Here is a 23420-nt window from a genome sequence, read left to right on the forward strand (position 1 = left end):
TTACACACTAACATTTAAAGCAATATGTTGCAATATATATTAAAATAACATAATTGTAACAACTAAAATAAAACAAAGAACTGCAAGTGCTTGAGATCTGATACAAAAACAAGTTGCTGCCAATACTCTGCAGGTTTGGCAGCATCAATGGGAAGAAAGTAGAGGCAATGTTTAGAATCCAGTGACGACTCTTCAAACCCGGCTGTGTTTCACCAGCAATTGCTGTTTTGTCTAAGATTTTCTGTCTGTTATCCTGACTTATGAAGAATAAGTTCCATCAGGTAAGGAGAAATGGTTTTTTTTAAAGGATGCATGGATTTAAAGAATAACTGGCAATAAATTGGCTCAAGTTAGAATCTCCTTTTTGACTCATTATCACTTCCTGGAAGAGTCCCATCTGGCTAGACTGGAAGAATAATGGAGGGCTTTTGAAGTCCTCCTCAGACCTGAGCAAATTCTGATTCTTTAATCATTTTGATCCTGACAGTCAAGTTTGCAATGCAATTCTATTTCACAATGTTATCAGTCAAAGAGTCAAGTAAAGACATAATAGTACTGAAGACTTGTGCTCCAGAACTTGCCATTCCTCTTGCCAAGTTGTTCCAGTATAGTTACAAAACTGACCATGTGGAAAATTGTCCAGGTATATCCTGTACATAAAAAGCAGGACAAATCCGCCAGTCCACTATCCATCATCAGGAAAGTGATGGAAGATATCATCAACAGTGCTATCAAGCAGCACTTACTCAGCAATAACCTGCTTCGTGAAGCCCAGTTTGGGTTCTGCCAGGTCCATTAATCTCCTGACCTCATTGCAGCCTTGGTTCACACATGGACAAAACAGCTGAATTCCAGAGATGTTTGCACAATGTTCAACATCATTTGTGACTCATTGGATACAGAAGCAATACATGTTCCAATGCAATATCCAAGCTTGGGCTGACCAGTGGCAACTAACATTTGCGCCACACAAATGCTGGGCAATAACCGTCGCCCATAAGAGAAAATCTAATCACCGCCCTTTGACACTCAGTGGAGTTACCATAACGGAATCCGCCACTCTAAGCATCCTATTACCATTGATCAGAAACTCAACTGAACTCACTATGTAAAACACAGCAGCTATGAAAGCGGGTCAAAGAGAGTATGGTGTTGGATGTATATATTAGCACGGGTAGAGGATTGGTTGAAAGAAAACAGAAGTTGGACAAATATCATTTTTAAATTGGTAGATTAACCATTGAAGTGCTGGTTGGGGTCAGTGTTGCACCTGCAACTGTTTATGATCTATTTTCATGACTTGGCAAGGATTGTAGCCACATCTGGTGATTTCAAGATAGGTAGGAAAGTAAATCAGGAGGGGATACAAAGATTCTTCAAATAGATATAGTTTACAGTGAGGCAAAAAATTGACAACAAAATTAAAATCAAAAAAATTAAGTTTTGTTCATTTTCACAGGAAGAATTGAATTGCAAGATATTTAGAGGAGAGTAATGGCAGTAATTGTTTGTATCCTTGCATAAGAATAACAAAAAAGTTACCAGACTGGTGCAGCAAGTAATCAGAAAAGCAATGCAATGTTTACTACAAGGAGGATGGAGGGGGAAAAAAGTGCTATACATTTGGAGTATTGTACCTAAAGTACTGTGCACAGTTTTTCTTTCTCTTACTTAAAGAAGGGTATATTTGCATTAGAAACAGTTCAGAGTAGGTCATGTGACTGATTCTTGGGTTGAAAGAATTGTCTTAGGGAAAAAGTTTGGCCTGTGCTCATTGAAGTTCACAAAAATGGAAGGTGACCTTCTTAAAAGATATACGATTCATAAGGAGATTGATGAGGTTAGATATTGAGAGAACATTTCCCACCTTGGTAGAATCTAGAACATGGGGACCTAGTGTTAGAATAAACTCTCCCATTTAAGATAATAATGTTAGAGGGTTGTTTATCTTTGTCATTTAATATTTTCAAAGCTAATTGGATAGATGTTTGGGCAGTAAGAGAGTTGGGGACAGGCAGGAAAGGTCTGTCACAATCAGATCAGTCTTGAACTTATTTGAATCATGGACCAAGTTAATCGGCCAAATGGCTGACTCATGCTCTGACATTTTGTGTGCAACCTGCATTTAGCAGCAGTTGAATTACTTCATAGCCTAATCTGTTTTTGAGGGTGTTTTTCTTTTTTAAAAAAACCTCTAATTTGATAATTTGAAGTATGCCCACAACATTTAGTTCGGAGAAGTCAGGTTTGTAAATGTGCCAAATGGAATTATTTAGTAGCAAATGGCAGCAATATATAAAAGGTAAGTCACAAATATACTGGATGTGCTAAAAGGAAAGGCATAATGTGTGCAGTTTAAATACATTGTGCTAGATGTTCAGCATTGTTATCTGGGCAGAAGAGGTAAAGGCATACCTTTTAAGAAAATGTCCAATTTTTTCTAACATTGGAACTAATAGAAAGAAATTCCAGTGTATTCCATGAACAACATGCAATGTTCCCCATCTGATTTCCCATTCACAAATCTGCCTAGGTGATGTCCAGGTGAAAAGGATGAAATTCTACTCTCTTATTTTGGGTTTGGTAAAATTGCCCCGAACAATTGCCTTGTTAGTGCCTTGTGCTTGACACAAAATTCAAAATACAAAAATGTTTGCTTTGATATGTGCAAGTAGCAGTTGTGGGAAAATGTGGAGCAAAACTTGACCTTCTCTTGGGAAGTAAGGCAGGGCAAGTGACAGAAGTGTTAGTAGTGAGCACTTTGAGATTTGTGATCATAAATCTATTAGTTTTAAAGTAGTTATGGAAAAAGATAAGCCTTCCATAAAAGTTAAAATTCTTAATTGGGATGAAGCAAATTTTAATGGTTTGAGACGAGGCATTCAAAAGTCGATTGGAGTAGACTGTTCACAGATGAAGGGACAACTGATGTGGGAGGCTTTCAGAAGTGTGATAATGGAAGTTCAGAGGCATTATGTTCCTGTTAGAGTGAAGGATAAGGTTGGTAAGAGTCTGGAACAATGGATGAATAAATATAGAGTCAAGAGTACAAACGAATCATGGATATAGATAACTGGGATCAAATGAATCTCGTGAAGAGTATAGGAGAGTGTAGATGTATTCTTAAGAAGGAAATGAGGAAGGCAAAGAAGGTTACCTAGATTTGAAACATTAACTTGCTGTCACAGATGCTCCCTGATTTGCTCTGAACTTCAGCATTTGTTGCTTTCAGGCAAAGAAGGGTTATGAGTTAGCATTAGCAGATGAGGTTGAAGATAATTCAAAGAGATTCTACAAGTATGTTACAAAAGCAAAGAGAGAGAATCGGGCGCCTTAAAGATCAACGAATTCATTCATGTGTTGAACTTTCAGTGATGGGAGAAATGAATAAATGATCATTTTGCATTTACTTTTACTGTGGAGGAAGAAATGGAAGCTAGAGACCTTAGGAAAATAAATATTGATGTTTTGAAAACAGTTCGCCTACAGAACAGGAAATGCTGGAGGTCATAGAAAACAAAAATATGGATCTCTGGGACCTAATCAAATGTATCCAAAGATGTTGCAGGAAGTTAGGGAAGAAGTTGCAAGGCCCCTAGGGAAAATATTTGTATCATATATAAATATGGGTGAGGTGCTGGAAGATTAGAGGCTGGCCAATGGGACTAGGTTAATTTAGGATATATGGTTGATATGGACGAGTTGGAGACGGATGGTCTGTTTCCATGCTGTACATCTCTATGACTCTAAACTGGGAGCTATAGACCTATGAGCTTGACATCGGTGGTGGGTAAATTGATAGAGGTGATTCTGCATTTGGGAGTGGCAAGGACTGATTAGGGATAGTCAGCATGATTTTATGCAAGGGAAGTTATGTCTCTCAAACATTGAGTTTGTTGAGGATGTAACCAAAAAGATTGAGGGCTTAGCAGTAGACATCTTTTACATGGACTTTAGTAAAGCCTTTGACAAGGTTCCCCATGGTAGACTGACTAATAAAGTTAGGTCATATGGGATTCAGAGTGAGTTTGCTAATTGGACACAAAATTGGCTTAACAGTGGAAGACAGAGGATGGTGGTGGAGGATTGCTTTTCAGGGGCCCTGTGACCAGAGCTGTTCCACAGGTCAGTATTGGATTCACTTTTGTTTATTATTTATATAAACACATTTGATGAGAATATAGGAGACATGGTTAGTAAGTTAGCAGATGACACAAAATTGGTGGTATAGTGGACAGTGAAGAAGGTTATTTAAAATTACAAGGAGATCTTGATCAATGGGCTGGAGAGTGGTAGATGGACGTGAATTTGGAAAAATGCAAGTTACTGCAATTTGGTAAAACAAACAAGGAAAGAACTTATACAACTATTGGCAGGACCCTGGGTGATGTTGGAGAACAGAGGCACCTCGGGGTTCAGGTACATAATTCTTTGAAATAGGCATCACAGACAAGGTGGTGAAGAAGGCATTTGGTACATTTGCCTTCATTGGTCAGACATTTGTGTATAGGAGTTGGGATATCCTGTTCAGGTTATACAGGATATTGATGTGATCTCTTCTGGAGTGCTCTGTGCAGTTCAGGTCACCCTGTAATTGAAAGGATATTATTAAATTGAAGAGGGGTCAGAAATGATTAACCAGGATGTTGCCGGGAATGGAAGGTTTGTGTTATAAAAGTAGGCTGGGACTTTTTTTTCCACTAGAGCACAGAAGGTTGAGGGGTGACCTTGTAGTGATATATAAAATCATGAGAGGCATGGAATTGCAAAGGTAACCCCACTGTTCAAGAAAGGGCAGAGAGTGAATACGGCTGAGTACAGAAAACCGAAAGGACTGCAACTGTTGGAAATCAGTAAGTATAGTTTAGTTAACCTGATATTTGTAGGAATAAAAATGGAAATCAGAGCCACATTAGCAATGGCAAAAATTGTATTTACTTAAAAATTGTTTAGTGTAGGAATGAGTAGATATGACTGGAGTGTTTTGATGTACAGGATTGAAAGGTTGATGTCAAGAAAATTGGACATCCATAAACTAGAAAATTGTGAGATCTGGTCCTGGAGAAGGATGAAGCAAGTTGCTTGAAGAGAAAAAATTCTCAGGATGGTGAAGGAAGAAAGATTGTCAATGAACATCATCAAGAAAAGAGAACTAGTTTATATTGGATCTATCTGAAGCATGAAAATGTACTGAAGAAGTTAAATTAAATAAATTTTAAGAATGAAGACAAAAAGAGAGAAAGGCAATGATGACTTTAAACAACATGAAATGAAAAATGGGAGATTCCTATAAGTGGCTGAAGAGGAAAGCACAATGCCAAAAAAGTGTTGAAAATGAGTAGAGGACTCCTCAAGTAATTCACTGCTGTAAACAGTACACTTAGAAAATTATATGATTGATCATTGTCAACACAGATTTATGAAAAACAAGTTATTTTTGATAAATTTGTTAGTATTTGAGATTATAGCAAGCAGAGTACATAAGGGGAACAAACGTATGCGTATTTGTAAGCATAAATGTTAGCACATTTGGAATTTCCCAAAAAAAGCATTTAATAAGACTCCTGACAAAATTGTATTACACAAAATTTGGAGGTGTGGTTATAGATAATACAATAGGGTGGGTTGAGTGAGTAAGGGAAAATAGGGGAAAGAAACAGGTTATTTTTGAGTTGGCATGTTGTTACTAGAAGAGTTCTGCAATAACCAGTGCTTGGGTGTCAGCTATTCATTTGCGTATGAGCTGAAAATGTGTTGCTGGAAAAGCGCAGCAGGTCAGGCAGCATCCAAGGAACAGGAGAATCAACGTTTCGGGCATAAGCCCTTCTTCAGGAATTCCTGAACTTGCAAGAACTTGCAAAAAACCAGGCGTGAGGCCATCAGATCAGGAGACCCACTCAAATATGAGGAATCCAAGTATGACCTTCGCAGAGCCATTAAGACAGCCAAGGACCAATATCAATCCAAACTAGAGACCCAGACAGATACCTGGCGACTATGGCAAGGACTGAATGATATCACAGGTTCTAAAAAGGGACAGTGCAAGATAGCAGGTAATGATACAATCCCTCCCAGATTGTCTCAATGCCTTCAATGCTCGCTTTGGTTACACCTATTCTGACAAGTCCTCATGAACCTATCCCAACAGTCACTGTGTCAGAGGTCAGATCAGTTTTCCTTCATGTGAATCCAAGGAAAACAATGGGACCAGACGGAGTATCAGGCTGTGCACTCAGCATCAACTGGCAGAGGTCTTCTCTGACATCTTCAACCTCTCCCTGTAGCAGGCCACTGTCCCTGCCCATTTCAAGAGGGCCAAGATCATCCCTGTGCCTAAGAAGGCTCATGCAGCATGTCTCCGTGACTACCGCACAGTGGCTGTAACTTCGGTGGTCATGAAGTGCTTTGAAAGGCTGGTCATGGCATTAATCAACTCCAGCCTCCCCACTACTCTTGACCCACTCCAGTTTGTCTATCAGACTAAATACTGATACATTCCCCAAAAATGCCTTGAAAATATTGACATACTGCCCGGAGACCCCTGCAACTACTGTGACACTCCGTACTGTCACACTCCCCACATCAGATGCCATATCGCTTGCCTTTCACTCCTCCCTAGAACATCTTGACACCAAGACCAGCTATGTAAGAATCCTACTCATTGATTACAGTTCAGCCTTCAACACTATTATCCCCTTGAGACAGATTACTAAATTTAGTGATCTCGGACTAAGCCTCACTCTCTGCAACTGGATCCTCAGTTTCCTGACCCACAGGTCACAATCAGTGAAGATTGGGAACAATATTTCATCCTCACTAATACTCAACACTGGAGCCCCGCAGAGGTGTGTACACAGCCCCCTACTGTACTCACTGTATACCCATGACTGCTTTCACAAATACCAGACTATTGCCATTTACAAGTTCACTGATGACACCACCTTAGTCGATCAAATCTCTGATGGTGACAAAACAGACTACAGATGGGAGGTAGAAAATGGTGCACTGAGAACAACCAATCGATCAATGCTGGCAAAATCAAGGAACTCATTATTGACTTTCGGCAGGATGTTACTCATGCCCCCCTATACATTAACAGCGCAGAGGTGGAACAAGTGGAGCGTGTCAAGCTCCTGGGAGTGGTCATCAGCAATAAGGTTTCTTGGATTGTTCATGTCGACGCACTGGTTACAAAAGCCCAACAAAGTCTCTTCTTCCTCAGGAGCTGAGGAAATTTACCATGATGACGAATACCTTTGCCAACTTTTATAGATGTGCAGTCGAGGGCATTTTGTCTGGATGTGTCAGTACCTAGTATGGCAACTGTACCATTCAAGATTGAAAATGATTATAGAGAGTGGTGAACTTGGCCTGGACAGTCACAAAGGCCAACCTCCCATTGATAGAATCCATCTACCAGGCCCACTGTCAAGAAAACGTTGCCAGCATTCTCAAAGATCCATCCCACCCTGGCAATGCTTTTCTACAACCTCCATTATCGGGGAGAAGGTACAGAAGTCTGAACACGCACCAGCCGGTTTCGAAACAGTTTCTACCCTACGGTTATTAGAATATTGAATGGACGCTCAGACTCTTAGCATTCGCCTGTACCTGTGTTTTGGTTTTCGCTGCTGTTTACCTATTATCTACTTATCTATGTTATCTATGATCTGCCTGTATTGCTCACAGTACAAAGCCTTTCACTGTGCTTCGGTACATGTGACAATAAATTCAATTCAGTTGTTAAAATTGGTCTATATCTGGGAAATGTTGATTTCGGAAGGACATGTGTGTCCTTGCATATGAATCGCAGCAGTTAACATTGAGCTACAGCAATCAATTGAGGAAGCAGCTGGTGTGTTAGCCTTTATTAAACAGCTCAAAACACAAGAGTAAGGACATTTTGCTGCAATTGTCCTGTTTCTAATGCTTGGAAACACTGCTCTGTGCACAAGTTGGGTAACATGCATGTTGCTTACATGCTAGTGCAGTTAAAATTTATGACTAATTCAAGGGATTACAACATCTATGTATGAGGAGCGATTGTGTAAAAGAAGTGGTACGGCCCCAAATTTAGAAGCATGAAGGGAGATTTCATCAGGACAAATATGTCTTCAGGGGCTTGACAAGACAGATACTGGGAGGACATTTTTCCCTAACCAGGAAGTCTACTGTTAGATAGCACAATTTCAGAATAAAGTCTGATTAATACACCTGTCAATCAGCTGTCTTTGTGGTTAAATGAATAGTCACGTTGCTGATATGACTAGTTAATACACAGGTTATTTATCTTTTAAACAAACCTTAACCTTTTGTATGGGATTTCCAACAGCGTTTTGAGAGCAACAAAAGGTTCTCACCAGATTAACTGACTGCTGCTTTTTTTGTACTTTAGTGGGGTGGGGATGGCAAATATCAAATGTGGAACTTTTGAATTAATCTTGTGTTTGTGCTAAATGTGGATGGACAGGAGGTGAGTTCTTCTGCTGCAGAGATCCCAGCCTTGTACGTCCTTCCTTATAACATCTATTAACTGGATTTGCTGAAACCAGTGACTGTGTGTTTATTGGTTTTGTGTGGTTCCCCATCTTCTTAATTATTTGAAAAGATTTCTGTTGTTTTGGTTGTGCTTTCCCCTCATGCTGCTGACGGATTACCAAAGCCTGTCCATCGTCTACAATGGCAGAAGTTAGGAGTGTGTTGGAATACTCCCAACCTGCCCGGATGTGTGCAGTTCCAACAACATTCAGGACAAAGCAGCCCATTTAATTGGCACCATAAACATCCATTCCCTCCACCACTGATGCTCAGCAGCAGGAATGTGTACTATCTATAAGATGCACTGCAGGAATTCACTAAAAAAAAACCTGTGACAACACCTTTTGAGTACTTCTACCTAAATGGCCAGCAGATACATGGAAAACCACCACCTTGAGGCCACTCAGCATCCTGACTTGGAAACGTATTGCCATTCCTTCACTGTTACCACGTCAAAATCCTGGAATTCCCTTGCTAACAGCATTGTGGAACTACCTACTGCACACAGACTTCAACAATTCAAGAAGGCATCTCACCACCACCCTCTCGAGGCTAACAGACAATAAACGCTGGCCAGCCAGCGACACCCACGTGCCTGGAGAGAATAAAACAAAATGAAGATTCAGGAGGTGGGATGAAGCCAGTGAATGCTGACAGTTTATCATCAATAACTCCACAAATTGCATGTCAGTAACCTCTCTCCTAAACATGCTAGCTCTTCTGTTGACAAACACCTCAGAACGTGCTGGGTAAATAGCTGGATTAGGACCATGAATTGGAAATGGAGGATGAAGTGAGAGGAACAGGTCTCCACTGAACCTATAAACTTAGGCCTTAGGAGCAGGTGTCAGCCATTCAGCCCCTTAAGCCCCTCTGCCATTCAATAAGATCATGACTCATCTGGTTGTGGTCTCAACTCTTACTTTCCTGTCTGTTTCTCATAAACCTTAACCCCTGTCTTTCAAGCATCTATCCAAGTCACTTTTGAATGATCAAAATGAATTAATATTTCTGAAAACAAGTCAGTCCATGTACTGCTAGGGTTTAGGTTTGAAACATGGCTCATGGAGGGGTTAAAGCCAAAACTGGATGCTGAAAATGAGATGAATAAACCTTTAGAGTTAAACTCCATTCATGGATCAAAGATTTTTTTTATTTCTGAATGTTAAGAAGACTAAATAGGATAGAGAGAGAGTTTGTCAAATGACAAAAGTAAAATTGGGGAAGTTATTATAGATAGAGTTACAAACAAAATTTAAATGAGCTGCTCTCCCACAGTGCAATAACAGAAACATGCTTTTATGCTTTGGAAGCATTCACCCAGATTTTACAGAGGGAATGTCAGTGCTCTCCATTATTCTGAAATAAACCTAACAACATAAAAATTTGTTCAGGTTTCATTGGAATTGCTGCAAACAACTCCGTTGATAATGAAGATTGAATGTTAATAAGGAAGGATTCCTTCAAAAGTCTTCAATCCTTTTAATTCTTTGTTAATTGTGTCCATTCACCATACTTTATTTTGCTTTGTCTTAGTTTATAAGAAATTAAACATACTTTTATACTTCCTGCTTTGTCGTCTTGTTTCAATTCACTTAAAAATCCATTCACTTACACAAGCCAAATTATCTCCTGTGCATCTGAATGAGAATTCTTTAATCTGACTGAAGAGCCAAGTTATTGCTTTTCTGATTCTCTCTCATGACAGATCTCTTCTTGAGGCCATTATAACATGTCCATTCCAATATGAATACCTGATTAACGGCATGGTAAATCTTCAGAGTCATACAGTACAGAAGAAGACCCTTTGGTCCAAGCAGGCCATTTTGACCATGCTCCCAAACGAAACTGGTCCCACTTGGCTGTGTTTGCCACATATCCCTCCACCTTTCCTATTCATGAACTTATCTAAATGTTATATCTGTGTATAAAACTTCCTTTGAAAGTTTATTCCTTTGAAATGGTTGCCTCTCATGTATTTTTAAAATCATCTTCTCTCAGCTTAAAAATATGCCCCTTGCCTTAAAATCCCCCACCATAGGGGGAAAACACACCCGCTATTCACTTTAGGTATACCTCTCCTGATTTTAAAAACCTCTCTACGGGCACCCCTCAACCTTCTACTCTCCAGTGAAAAATGCCCCAGCCTATCCAGACTCTCCCTGTAACTGAAATCTTCCATTCACAGTAACATTCTGGTCAATCTTTTCTGATCCCTCTCCAATTTAATAATATTCTTCCTATACCAAGGTGACCAGAACTGGACACCATACTTCAGATTAAATTAGATTCCCTACAGTGTGGAAACAGGCCCTTTGACCCAACAAGTCCACACCAAAGTTTGGGAGAAGATTTGTAGCTCAGGTGCTCATTGTTGTGGTTCTGTTCGCCAAGCTGGGAATTTGTGTTGCAGACGTTTCGTCCCCTGTCTAGGTGACATCCTCGGTGCTTGGGAGCCTCCTGTGAAGTGCTTCTGTGATATTTCCTCCGGCACTTATAGTGCTTCACAGGAGGCTCCCAAGCACTGAGGATGTCACCTAGACAGGGGACGAAACGTCTGCAACACAAATTCCCAGCTTGGCGAACAGAACCACAACACGTCCACACCAAGCCTCCGAAGAGTAACCCATCAAGACCCATTCTCCTCTGATTAATGCACCCAACATTATGGGAATTTAACGTGGCCAATCCACCTAACCTCCACATCTTTGGACTGTGGGAGGAAACCCACGCAGACACAGGGAGAATGTGCAAACTCCACATAGACAGTCACCTGAGGCTAGAATTGAACCTGGGCCCCTGGTACTGTGAGGCTGCAGTGCTAACCACTGAGCCACCCCAGAAAACAGGCCCTTCGGCCCAACAAGTCCACACTGACCATCCGAAGAGTAATCCACCAAGACCCATTCCCTCTGACTAATGCACCTAACACTATGAGCAATTTAGCATAGCCAATTCACCTGGCCTGCACATCTTTGGATTGTGGGAGGAAACCGGAGCACCTGGAGGAAACCTACGTAGACATGAGGAGAAAGTGCAAACTCCACACACCGTTTCCAGAAGCGGGAATCTAACCCGGGTCCCTGAAGCTGAGAGGCAGCAGTGCTTCTCGGTTCAGCGTTCTTATTGCTCATTTTGGGGTGGAGAGTGATTTTTAATGGAGGCTTTGGTGGTGTCGCTTGGCAAGTGTTAGACTCCTTTTGCCTTCTGGAAGAACTGCTGATATTACGTGGGTTTCGGGCATTTCAGTGACCATTGGTGGATCATCTTCAGAATCAAGGAGCCTGGAGAACAAATCCCAACCCTGAGAGCTGGCTGGCAACTCAAATGCTGGCAATCCTTTTGCTCACCAGCGCCACCATGAAGAGGGTGGCCAGACACTGCATCGCAGAGTTACCCAAGCCAGAGAAATGCTGTGAATTTGGGGGCGGGGGCGGAGGGGTGTTTTCTCAGGTCAGGCCGAGAGGAATCAGCAGGAAGGGCAGAGGGCTAGTTTTCAAACCACCTCAACATCCTTTTCCTGGACACATTAATCAGGTGCTGAATGTGTTTGTACGATGCCCACTACCACCTCCCTATCCCAGACCACCAGTAGCTCACACAATTTTTCTTGTTCATTCTACATGGCAATAGGCCTGTCTGCAGCTTGGTTAATACTAGCTCTGGTGGTATGAATCCCATATGTGTTCATTAATTGGTCAATCAATATTAGAAGTCTGATTATGAACCTTCCCAAGGCTGCAATAGGATGCTTGCAATCCCATTTCCCAACTTCTAAATGCCCTTGGTAGCACCAAACATGCCATGAAAGAGGCAATAAAATGTTCCCATTTATGATTCTTCAGTTTAACTACTTACGAAAACACACAATTGCTTGGTCCATTCACACATCTTCCAGGTGTTCTTTAGGGGGCATTTAGGTTCCCATGTTTTCAGTAAATTCCAATGCAATATCCCAATTAGGTCTCCAGATAACTGTAAGAAATAGTTGGTCCACAATGTAAAACTGGCACCAATTTGTTGTAAGAGGCCCATGGGAATACAAGCCATACACATCCTTCCCCATATAAAGAAACTCGTAACTACTAAGAGTAAACATTGACTGTAGTACAAAAAACTGGGACCTAAATGTAATCATATTTTCTATTAAAGTTCTTCATTAACTTCAGTATGGATAATGCAAGTTTTAATCTTACAATTTACCTTTTATGACTGTGGTTTAATAATAGTACATCAAATATATATTAAGTTGTCCTTGGTTTTTATGCTTATTTTATAGCAATTAGATTTGGTAGAATGCCACAAGCTGAAAAAGAGAAACTTCTAGCTGAAATATCCAGCGATGCAGGACAATTGAACCCGGAGTCTGCTGATCTCCGTGCTCTCGCCAAGCACATGTTTGAGTCATACAATAAGGCTTTTCCTATTACCAAAGCTAAATCTCGAGCAATCATGGCAGGAAAAACGGGAGACAAATCGGTGTGTACATTTTCCAATGTGTTCGATGATACAAAAATTGAATGTCATTATTTTAAGCAGTATTTCATTTGATTTGCTGAGCTTGGCTACTGACATCACATTCTAACTCTTGTCTGTGAGCAATCTGGTCTTTGTATCCTCCTAGGAACCAGTGAACTCTGTTAGATTCTCCCATCTCAGTAGATGACAGACCCCACCAGCTGTACTATTGTGTTGAATTGGAACCTCCATGAGACATCAGTTTTTAGCAATTGAAGTCCAAGCAAGTTATAGTGCAGCATCTATGCCAGAATGCAAATTCTCTCGCATCCTGATATCTGCCACCCTCACTCCGCACTGATGAGCCTCAATTCTTCAGTGGCAGGAGGAGTTCAGGGATAGAGATGGTGACCTTGCTCGTGTCTCAGGTGGGGGGGTGGTAAGGAAAACGTCTTTCTTACTGGCTCCTTTCCCACATAGTGCCTCCCTACCCAAATCTGTCTCTCCTTCCCCAGTGGTTGCTCCATAGTCACCTGGATTTTCTAGGTAAAACAATGACTGCAGATGCTAGAAACCAGAGGCCCCACCCTCCTCTCATTTATCTCTCCAATCTTCAGGCTCTCTGCCTGTATTCCTGATGAAGGGTTTTTGCCCGAAACGTCTATTTAACTGCTTCTCGGATCCTGCCTGAACTGCTGTGCTTTTCCAGCACCTCTAATCCAGAACCTGTATTTTCTATCAAATCCCCAACTCCCCTCTCCTCCCCAACCCTCCCAGGTCCTCTCTTCCACTCCCCTCCCATCCTTCCCACAGACCCCTAGACTAGCCTCCATTTTGACTGTAGGATTTAAATGCTCGGGCCTACCTGTAGTGCTAGCATTGGCGACTGCTTTTTGTGATGCTGCCAGTGCCAGACCAAGCTGCTGGCTGGTTGGAGTGTCTGACAACTCGCTGAGGGAGGCAACTCTGCTGAGTAAATGAGCAGAAGATCTGCCACAAACAACTAAATGACGATAGGGTGGTCGGCATAAGTACAGGTGAAGCGTGTCGGAAAAGCCTGTAAGATTCTTTCTTCAGAAGAATGTAAATGGATAAGAATCTGAAGTAACACGTTGATGAAAGCCTTTTGCTTTCATCCTAAAGTAGTGTATGAATGAAACTAAAATGTATACCGCTGATGTAACATGTACTTATTTTTCTTATTATAGCCATTTGTCATTTATGACATGAATTCCTTAAAGGCAGGTGAAGAGCGCATCAAATTCAAACAAACACCATTGCAAGAGCAGAACACAGAGGTAGAAATCCGAATTTTCCAACGTTGTCAATTCCGTTCAGTGGAGGCTGTAAGGGAAATCACTGAATTTGCAAAATCTATCCCAGGGTTCATAAATCTTGACCTAAATGACCAAGTGACTCTTCTTAAATATGGTGTCCATGAGGTCATATTCAGTATGTTGGCTTCCCTGATGAATAAGGATGGACTTCTGATTGCCGCTGGCCAGGGTTTCATGACTCGTGAGTTTTTAAAGAGCCTGAGGAAACCCTTTTGTGATATCATGGAGCCCAAATTTGAATTTGCCATGAAGTTCAATGGTTTGGGGCTGAACGACTGTGATATTGCAATATTTATTGCTGTCGTCATACTCAGTGGAGGTAAGAAATGCAACTTTTAGCTTGTGCTAGGAAAATACGATTTATGTATGTAGGTTTTGATGTTGCAGTCTGCTCTTTCAGCAAGTTTTCTCATCTCTTCGGAAGGCATTGAGACGTGGCTGGGGAGCAGGTTCACTGCTACTCCTTACTTTTTATGGCCTTAGCTTTTGACCAGTAATCAAGTGTAAACTTTTAAATAAATGCTTTCAGCCTCATCAACTAGAAAGGATAGTTAAAGAACAATAATTTCTACAAAAGGCCCTTGACCTAACTCCTACTAACAGTTATTCTTTGGACATGATGTCGAATATTGACCATCTAATTTTCTGTTGTCAGATATTATAATTTGAAATGTATTAAAGTAACTAATTATTTCAAAGTAGAGCCTTGCTGAAGGGGATGAAATTGCATAGTGTAATATTAAGCAACAATCAAACATTTATTATCTGCTGTTTTAACCGAGGGGTGGTTTAATATTGCAACTTCATCCTTACAACTTTGAGGACTTCAGCAATGATCCCTTTACATTTTTCTTGGTTATTTGTAAACTTGTTTATTTCAGTGCGCAGTGTCTTTAAGTTATACCATGTAGCTATGCACCTGATTATCTCGAAGAGGATGGATTGAGAGCAGCCAGTTCTTCAGAATACTGTGTGGTCACATAATCATTTCAATTCCATGTTTCAATGAAATCGATGTTAATGTGTTTGTCTTATTATTTAAACCTAATATAGTTTCTTTTTATGCACAAATATTCCAGAAGGCTATCTTGTCATATCCTCTTTAAATTAGTTGCATGTCTATGAACTGATAATCATCAATTTTGTAAAGACTCCATTACATATTTGAATTGGGACCCTACAGTGCCTTTAGAATTTTGATCTGTATTGAGAATTTGCCAACCAGTGCTCAAGAAAACCACCAATTGGAATGGGAATGGACAGGATTAACTATGGAAGCAAAGTGCTGTTCAGCATGCCCCTTGCAAGCCAAAAACAATCAGTTGCTTTGCTCATCCTTCAAACACATTGTGACCAAGATCTCTTTCCTCCAGTCCCATGTTGCTGTTTGCTGCAGACTCTACCCTCTTGTCAAGGTTAGAGTGGGGCTGAAAATCACAGCAGGTCAGGCAGCATCTAAGGAGTAGGAAACTCAATGTTTCAGGCAGGAGCCCTTCATCAGGAATCATCAGGATGCTGCCTGACCTGTGATTTTTCCAGTACCACTCTAATCTGCAGTCCTCACTTTCGTCAATCCTCTTGTCACTGACTTTCCCATGAGCTAATGACCAGCCATGGAAAGACCGGATTTTTAAAATTTTATAAGAAAAGTCCATCTTTAAAATTCAACAGGACCTCTGCATTGTAAATTTTATCAGACCCATTGAATCTTATCACACATGCCCAGGTGGAGGTGGGGCGAGAAAAGTAGCAATTATTCCATAGTGCTTGTTCTGGTTCATTGAAATCTCTATCTAATTAATCCCACTGCCCATTCTGTTCCTATTACCTAAATATGATTCCTTCTCAGGATCCTTTGCCAACCAACTGAAAACATAGTGAATACCCTGTTTAATGAACCTACCAAATACATACCTCCTGAATGATCAAGAGGAAATTTGATTGACAAGCTACTGAGAGTCAGGTGCTTTTCACAGAAATGTTATAACTTTTTGCAACAACCTATTCGGTGTCTGATTTCAAGCCTGAGTATTAAATTTGCTATTATGAATTGCTGCTTTAAAAATAAAGTCCATCTTTTTTTAAATTACTAAGAGCTTGAAGCTAGGCCTCAAACATTTTCAAGGTCAAAAGTCAGACTACAACAGATTATAGTCCAACAGGTTTATTTGAAATCGCAAGCTTTCAGAATGTTGCCTCTTCATCAGGTGAAGTGAGAGAGAAGCACAGGCGCAGAATTTATAGGCAGAATGATCAATGGGCAGGGAGATAAAAAGATTGTATAAAAATGGTGTGGGTGGAGTGTCAACAGGCCACAAATGTTTTCAAGGTGAAGGGCTTTTGCCCGAAACATCGATTTCGCTGCTCGTTGGATGCTGCCTGAACTGCTGTGCTCTTCCAGCACCACTGATCCAGCCACAAATGTTTTCAGAAGGGTCTATCTTCATAATCAAGAAATGAAGCAAAATTAGCAAAGAAGTGTTGCTGTTTGTTTTGTATGATAGGACATATTAAGTGTTACATTTCCTGTGAATGCTACTTCTAAACAGAACACTAACCTTGTTCATGTGATGGAAGCAGTTGTCTGTCTAAAGATGGCACTACCTGGATTAAAATAAAGTGACCTGCAATACAGAATAAAATGACCTCATTAGCTCAGCAGCCTCCATCTCTCTATCATACAGCTTCTGTGGCCTTCCAGTCTTCCTCCCATGCCCAGTCTTCTCATTAGTTCTGGACAAGAAAGAGTTGTTTCCTGTCTGACCCTACTCCTCTTGCAGGCGGCCTCCCCTCCCTCAGTTGCGAGGTGAATCCTTGTTAGTTTATTTACCTCCGCTTAGAAATATGATTAAATTCAGTAAGCCTCACATCCATCCCTATTGCCTGCCCCTACTCCTGCAGCATGCCCAGCCCCACAGTGCCACACTAGGCCTTTATCCCTGCTCCTCCTGTGGCCCCAGCCTCTGCCTTACCTCCCCAACTATAGTTTATTGGTATAAACTAATAATGATGCCATCTCTCATTGGATGGGTGACAGTGTTGGCAAGTGTGAGGACACTTCCTACAGCCTGTCCTGCCACTGCCAGATCACCTCGCATGCACGGCAGCCATGTTTCGTTATTGATAATCCCTCCAGTTGATAGGAATCTGTTTTTTGAATTCCAATTATCATGAAAATTTATCTATATTTAAATCACTCTGAACAGGAAAACATCACACATGACCCTTATCTCACTTCCTTAGATTATGGTGGGATTTTGCTGCTTCATCAAAATGCAGGAGTCTATTCAATGCCTATTTCTTGAGAAATAAAGTACATAAGTAACCCAACATGACCACAGTGTGGGATGGATACTTTTACATCGATGTTATCCTCCCTTTATTTTTAAAATTGACAATCAGAAAGTTGCGCAATTGTCCAAACCTGTTAAGAAAACATATAGCTTACACGTCTTTACAAAAACAATAAGGCTACAAAGTGTTTTTGTTACAATATATCTTTCTGAGAATTTCTTCATGAGTTTTCCAATTAGCTGCTATAACTTCATCAGAAAAATATGGATGTATATCTAAAACAGCTTTCCACCAAAGTTAGTGTTCAGTCAGAAAAACTTAATGAAACGTCACAGTATGCAGTAGATTTCTCAGTATTTGCAAGTTAAAGTACAGTTCAGCTAAACAACAATGAGGGACTAATGGACAACGTTTATCCCTCAACCAGACCTAAAAAAAAACAAATTAGCCATTTATAAAGTGCTCTTATCTCACTACTGTTTGTGGTACCTTGGTCCATGAAAATAGCTGTATTTCTTACACTGTAACGACGAGAGCACTTCAAAAGCACTTCCTTAGTTTTAAAGTGTATTGGAATACCTGAGGATGAGATGGGCACTATATAAATGAAAATATTTAATATAAAATGTTTGAAGTGATTTCGAGTCACAAATTGTACGACAACTACATGCCTTTTGTAACCGACAATGCCTCCATGTTGACAATGTGTTAAGTTTAATTGAAAGTTAAAAATAATAGTTAACCTGTGTCATTTTTTGAATTACTTTTCAGCTGAATAGTTAGGATCTGGTTTGGCTTGAAACTAGCTTGCCTAAAGCTGAATTAGTATAGTTGAGAATCGTGTTCTTGATGGTTTTATGGCGATCACTGAAGTTAATACTAAAGGCTAAACAAGCACAATGCCATCTCTGCTCCACGCGAGAAGATCATTTTTCCAACTCAAGTTTGAGTAACTGCTGTTGAGTATAGAAGTGCTGTTTAGAACTGTAATGCAAACATATGGTGCAATGTTCATGAAAAATGCTTGGCATAAACATTCATCCCTATCCGAATTTATTTACTTACTTTGATTGCCCAGCTCTTTGACAAACACCCTGCAAAAGCAAGCAATTTGAATAGTCTTGCCTGAAGGTTGGGCTTTTCACAATGAATTAGAGAAATAAATCTTCGTGCTTAAACATTCTTGGAACAGATAATATGCAATGGATTTAGGGCACGCAATTCAGATAAAATCACAGATATTTCTTTTTTTTAAATGACTTTGTGTTAATCACAATGTAATGCAGCAGCGATAATAGCTATTAGCTAATTAGATATCCTGATCACAAGCTTCACAGTTAAACTTGGTGCAGGCAGAGTGAATGTATCCCAAAAAAGGAAGGCGCACACTTAACTTATCCTCTTCATTTCTTGTCCATTACAAGCAAAATGATTAGCAAATACATAAATGGCAATGCAATTTGAACATTTTTAATTGGAGAATCATGTAATTCAAAGGGGTTTAATTTATCCAGAAGGTGATTACATGTAATGCAAACAAGGCTAGTTCATTTGAACGGCTTTTATCTGTCAATTTTGAGCTGTGTTGCAAATTACCATAATTTGAAATAAAACCAGGCAAGATCAGAAATACACAGCTGGTCGGGTTGCCAGGCCTCCTGAGTATTTTCTGCGTTCTGTTTTATTTCAGGTTTCCAGCATCCACAGGATTTTGTTCAAGTTAGTGCCACAAAATTTGCCAAAGATCCTTACCACCTTCCAAATCCATGACCACTTCCATCTAGAAAGACAAAGGCAGCAGATACCTGGGAACACCACCACTTGCAAGTTCCCCTCCAATATATCACCATTCCTTCCCTGATACCTTCTCAAGTGGTAAGTGATGGCCTAATGGTATTATCACTAGACTATTAATCCAGAAACCCAGGTAATGTTCTGGGGACCTGGGTTCAAATCCCATCATGGCAGATGATGGAATTTGAATTCAATAATAATCTGGATTAGAGTCTAATGATGATCATGAAACCATTGCATCTAATTCACTTATGCGTTTAGGGAAGGAAACTGCCATCTTCACCTACTCTGGCCTACAGATGAATCCTACGTAATGATTTGGAGATGCCAGTGTTGGACTGGGATGTACAAAGTTAAAAATCACATAACACCAGGTTATAGTCCAACAGGTTTAATTGGAAGCACTAGCTTCCTCGGAGCAGTGCTGCAAAAGCTAGCGCTTCCAGTTAAACCAGTTGGACTATAACCTGGTGTTGTGTGATTTTTAACTTTGTACATAAATGTAGTTGACTATAAACTGGCCTCTGGGCAATTTTGGAAGAGAGCAGTTAGGAATGGTAATAAACACTGGTCTAGTGGCACCCATATCCCCTGAGTGAATTATTTTAAAAAACGAGTGATAGTTCTGTTTCATGGTATTTAATATCACAGACTCCAAGAATGAGAGAACCAATGTTTAGGTCAACATTGTTTTTGTTGATTCGTGGGATATGGGCATCGCTGGCTGGTCAGTATTTATTGCTTTTTTTTTAAATTCCAAAAGGTAGTTAAGAGTCGGCCACTTTGCTGTGGGTCTGTAGTCACACGCAGGCCAGACCAGTTAAAGATGGCAGTTTTGTTCCCGAAAGAACATGAGTGAAATGGATGGGTTCTTCAACAATTGGCAATGGATTTGGGGTCATCTTTACACTCTTAATTCCTGTTTTTTAAAATTGAATTCAAATCCTGCAATGGTGGGATTTGAACACAGGTCCCTAGAACATTAAGAACTCTAGATTAACAGTCCAGCAATAATATCAGTAGGCCATCACCTTCCCACTATTTAGAGCTAAAGTGGGTAAATAAATCATAATATAAATCAACCTTGATCTAATTGGTAAAACAGGTTTAAAGAATGAAACATCTACTCCTATTCCTATTTAAGTAGCAGGTTATTGACTGTCATTTTTATGTAGAAGGAAGTCTTACTACTTTTTTTCTTGAAAAAGACTATTTCTCCCATTATATTTCTATTCAATTGTCCCCAACATTACAAACAAACTCCCTGTTGAAGAAGGCAAATATATCCTCAGACTAACTGGTTACTAATATTCATTATGAACTGATTACTAGGTACTTGCTCACCCATTTTTCTTTATAGGAATTTTTTTTGTTATTTATTGCAAGTGGAAATCAGAGGTAGAGGTCCAACACCTTGGCTGAGATTCTCTGATTTATTGTTCTGGGAAACAGCCCATCACAAAAGCCTCCACTCAGTCCACCCACTGATGACTTGCATGAGACCTCATACATTCCCTGTTTTTGTTTTTAGAAGATTAGTTGTAGATGACAGGGGGTAATGGAATTTGTGTGGTGTAACTGATTGTATTCTTCATAATTGCTTTTGCAATTTTCTTTAAATGTAGCATGTCCACCTTTTGTATTCTGCACAATTTTGGCTGATCAGCATCATACAAAGCATGCATGGGTTTCAGTTTTAAAACAGATGTTTCACCACTGGAGCCTTGGAGAAAAATTGATTCATGTTTTCCTTGGTATTATCATCAACTGAAATGGACAAATTTAAAAACTAATTGATATTAGAGAAAATTGCTTGGAAGAGTTGTCAAATTTAATTGTGTAGATAGGTATAAATTGAGTATACGTTATGAAATCAATGTAATCAACTTTTAGTTCCTGATGAAGGGCTTTAGCCCGAAACGTCGAATTTCCTGTTCCTTGGATGCTGCCTGACCTGCTGCGCTTTAACCAGCAACACATTTTCAGCTCTGATCTCCAGCATCTGCAGACCTCACTTTTTAATCAACTTTTAGTAGTCAGTTTCTTCATTCCCATTCATAATTTCACCAAATTGAGCCCTGGTCAGCACATCACTTTTGTAAAGTTATCAAAGGAAAATGAAACTATATTTTTTTTAAAAAAGAGGTCAAATAATATTAAATAGTTTGGTGAACTGCTGGGTCCTTTTTTGAGGTTCTGATTGTGAAATTCATTCTATTTCATCAGCAGCTTCAACACGAAACCCAAGCAATTCTTCCCAAATCTATCTGGCTCTGTACCTCTTCCTCCTGTTCGGACTTAAAACATACTTGTGTGGTCATCTTTTCTAATGCCTTCAAATATGGCTAAATTTCAAAATTTGTTACAAAACACAACCAAGGGACATCCTAAAATTATTGCTTTAGAAGTATGATTCAAATCTAACATTTTTTGATCAGAAAATGAAACAGTTTGTCATTTTATTCTAGATCGTCCTGGATTGATAAATGTTAAACCAATTGAGGAACTGCAAGATAGCATCCTTCAAGCGCTTGCCCTTCAGCTTAAGATAAGCCATCCAGATTCACCACAATTGTTTGCAAAGCTACTTCAAAAAATGACTGATTTAAGACAGATCGTCACTGAGCACGTCCAACTTCTGCACACCATCAGGAAAACAGAGGCAGAAACGAGTCTTCATCCACTCCTGCAAGAAATATACAAGGACTTGTATTAGAAAGTGTTACCTTGAACCACATTCAAAGAAAGGTTCCTTTCTCAAATTGCACTGTTTCATTGTCCAGTGTAACAACGAACACTTAGGAATGGTGGCTTTACTGGGTACTCAAGCAATAGTTTGCAGATTTGCACACAACTCCATTGTACACAAGAAAAACAGGCATAAATGTTGAAGGTTTTCTTGCGGTTGATATTCTCTATTGGGGATGTGACTGAATAATGCGTAGAATTGTTTAAGTGCCTTGAAAATTGTTTAGTCTATGAATGATTTTGAGAAATGTCTATCAAGCAGTTGAGAATAAAGACTAAAAGTCTCGTGTTCACAGTTTAAATTGTCACTTTTCTGACAAACTTAACTTGGTAATCTTTCAGGATCATATGTACTGGCCATTATTATCATAATAATTGAAACTTCACTGACATTGTTTATGTGAGTGCTGGTGGCAGTTATCATGCAAACAGTTCAGCTGGCAAATTACCTATGTTAAATTTCTGTCTGTTTTAGGAAAAGTCTTCTCAGCCTATTTAGTGTTGTTCAAAATGGGCATCCAGATTTCACTTTTTGTTATTCAGTACCATGTGTTCTGTATTTTTAAGCATATGTTTGAAGATTGTTTTTTAAGCTGTTCCCACCAAGAAACTTTTGCAATTGGATCGAGCTATCAGTCATAAAAGAGAGTAGTATTCTAAATGAATGTTCTAAGTTCTCAGTTAACAATGTGAAAATTAATTGTGTACTATTGTATAATGTACCAACAGCAAAACAGAATTACACTGGATTCTCCAAATGAACAGAAAAATGCAAAATCTGTTTATATGCAAAATACTGACCTCGATTCAAAACCTTAAGTGAAAGAATCCAAAAAGGCTACTGTACATTGAATTCATTAAAAATACAATTTGAGAACATATTAGACATTTTCCAAATGCTATTATAATTATTTGAACTATAATTATTTACATTGATATTGATCTAATGCAAGTTATATAACCATCCATTACTTTAATTTTTTAAAAGTACAGATGTAATCATAAAACTTTAAATCCTAAAATATCTGAAACCTCTTTGTTCATTTTATCTTTATCAAGTGAGAATTAAAGGGAAACTTTCAATAACAGAATAAAATCTTGTTCCAAGATTTTTCTCCCCACTGATGTGAATTTCCTAAAATCACCATCATATTTTGAATTTGTGTATTGAATGTTTGTGAATTTTCATGTGTTCCACTCGATGTATAGGTTACCTATGTTACAGTTCCACACTTGTTATGTCACTAAACT

The 23420-nt window shown here is 39.5% G+C and overlaps 1 protein-coding gene across 7 annotated transcripts in view; it reads left to right on the top strand.

The window, feature by feature from the left end:
* The window catches only part of pparg (peroxisome proliferator-activated receptor gamma), a 178556-nt gene extending 155518 nt beyond the window's left edge, over window positions 1-23038 (top strand). For all 7 annotated transcript variants that reach the window (XM_060835531.1, XM_060835526.1, XM_060835527.1 and 4 more), the window contains 3 exons: window positions 12818-13017; window positions 14205-14652; window positions 21890-23038. In XM_060835531.1, coding sequence (XP_060691514.1) covers window positions 12818-13017; window positions 14205-14652; window positions 21890-22137 — 896 coding nt within the window. In that variant the 3' untranslated portion in view covers window positions 22138-23038. The remainder of the gene's footprint in view (window positions 1-12817; window positions 13018-14204; window positions 14653-21889) is intronic.
* Window positions 23039-23420: the final 382 nt, after the last annotated feature.

Source organism: Hemiscyllium ocellatum, chromosome 14 (assembly GCF_020745735.1).
Source record: "Hemiscyllium ocellatum isolate sHemOce1 chromosome 14, sHemOce1.pat.X.cur, whole genome shotgun sequence".
Taxonomy (NCBI): Eukaryota; Metazoa; Chordata; class Chondrichthyes; order Orectolobiformes; family Hemiscylliidae; genus Hemiscyllium; species Hemiscyllium ocellatum.